The 1,000-nt window shown below is 38.6% G+C and overlaps 1 protein-coding gene across 2 annotated transcripts in view; it reads right to left on the bottom strand.

Moving 5' to 3' along the window:
- Positions 1-697, bottom strand: part of LOC103598474 (transmembrane protein FAM155A-like) — a 32,297-nt gene extending 31,600 nt beyond the window's left edge. For both annotated transcript variants that reach the window (XR_551206.1, XM_008582471.1), the window contains exon 1: positions 526-697. Coding sequence is in view for 1 of the 2 variants with exons in the window: in XM_008582471.1 (XP_008580693.1) it covers positions 526-570 (45 nt within the window). In the remaining variant the exon portion in view is untranslated. The remainder of the gene's footprint in view (positions 1-525) is intronic.
- Positions 698-1,000: the final 303 nt, after the last annotated feature.

Below are 1,000 nucleotides of genomic sequence, written 5' to 3'. Positions count from 1 at the left end.
ACACACACACACACACACACACACAAATAAATAAATAAATAAAATAACTTGGGCAGACATTTCTTTGTGCTCTTGATACTTATTTGAGATAAAATAACATAAAAAATTCTCACAAAATAGACACAGGGACAAATACTTGTTATTAATTTAGGAAGCGTGGTTTTACGGGCCTTGTCACCTCATCTGTTCTTGTGTAATGCAAAGATAATGCATGTAGACTCCAACCCACTCTAAGTCAAATGGGAATATATCCAAAGATTGCTGACATTTTGCCCTGAGAATTACCCTTTTACACAGTTAATGGTTGTGGTCTCGGTTATAATATAGACAACGTGGCATAGAAGCTGAATCATTTCCGAAGCAGTTTAGGACTGCTTTCAGTGCTGCTGCTAATGAAGGCATGGAAAACTACCAGCCATATCTTCAGAGTTACATCTGTGGAAGGAAACAGCAGAGGAAACAAACACCACATAAGAAAGCAAAAGCACAAGAGACTCATGGCCGAGACCCTGCGCTGCACTGTACCTGTACAGATGAAACTGGAGAGGCCTCCGTAGATGACTTCATCATTGTCGGGCAATATAAACGGACACCGTGTCTGAACCTCCAAACAATATTGCTTGCAAGGAATTGTCTTTCTGCAGTTAGACTGTGTGACTTCAAAATACTGGGAACAGAGCCAGGCTTTATAGACAATCTGAAAAAAAAAAAAGAGAAGAATCAAAAATATGAAGGGTTGACAGCAGTTCTGACTCCAATAAAGAACATGCTGTACTGTGAGCAGCATGTTGTGGTTTCAAGTGGATCATAAGAAAACCCTCATTTCCAGAAAGCTTATTTACCCAATGGCAGCTGCAAGCGATAAAAACATAGCAATGAAAGTCTTTGCAATAAAAGCAAAACAGTGTTTGATAGAGCCCTTCATTAAATGCAAAAGGTATTTTGGTGTTTAATTTGATGTAGCTCATTTGAAACACAGTACATTTACGAAGGAATTGAA

The sequence above is a fragment of the Galeopterus variegatus genome, unplaced genomic scaffold (assembly GCF_000696425.1).
Source record: "Galeopterus variegatus unplaced genomic scaffold, G_variegatus-3.0.2 Scaffold2622, whole genome shotgun sequence".
Classification (NCBI taxonomy): Eukaryota; Metazoa; Chordata; class Mammalia; order Dermoptera; family Cynocephalidae; genus Galeopterus; species Galeopterus variegatus.
This window is presented reverse-complemented; position numbering and strand designations above follow the sequence as displayed.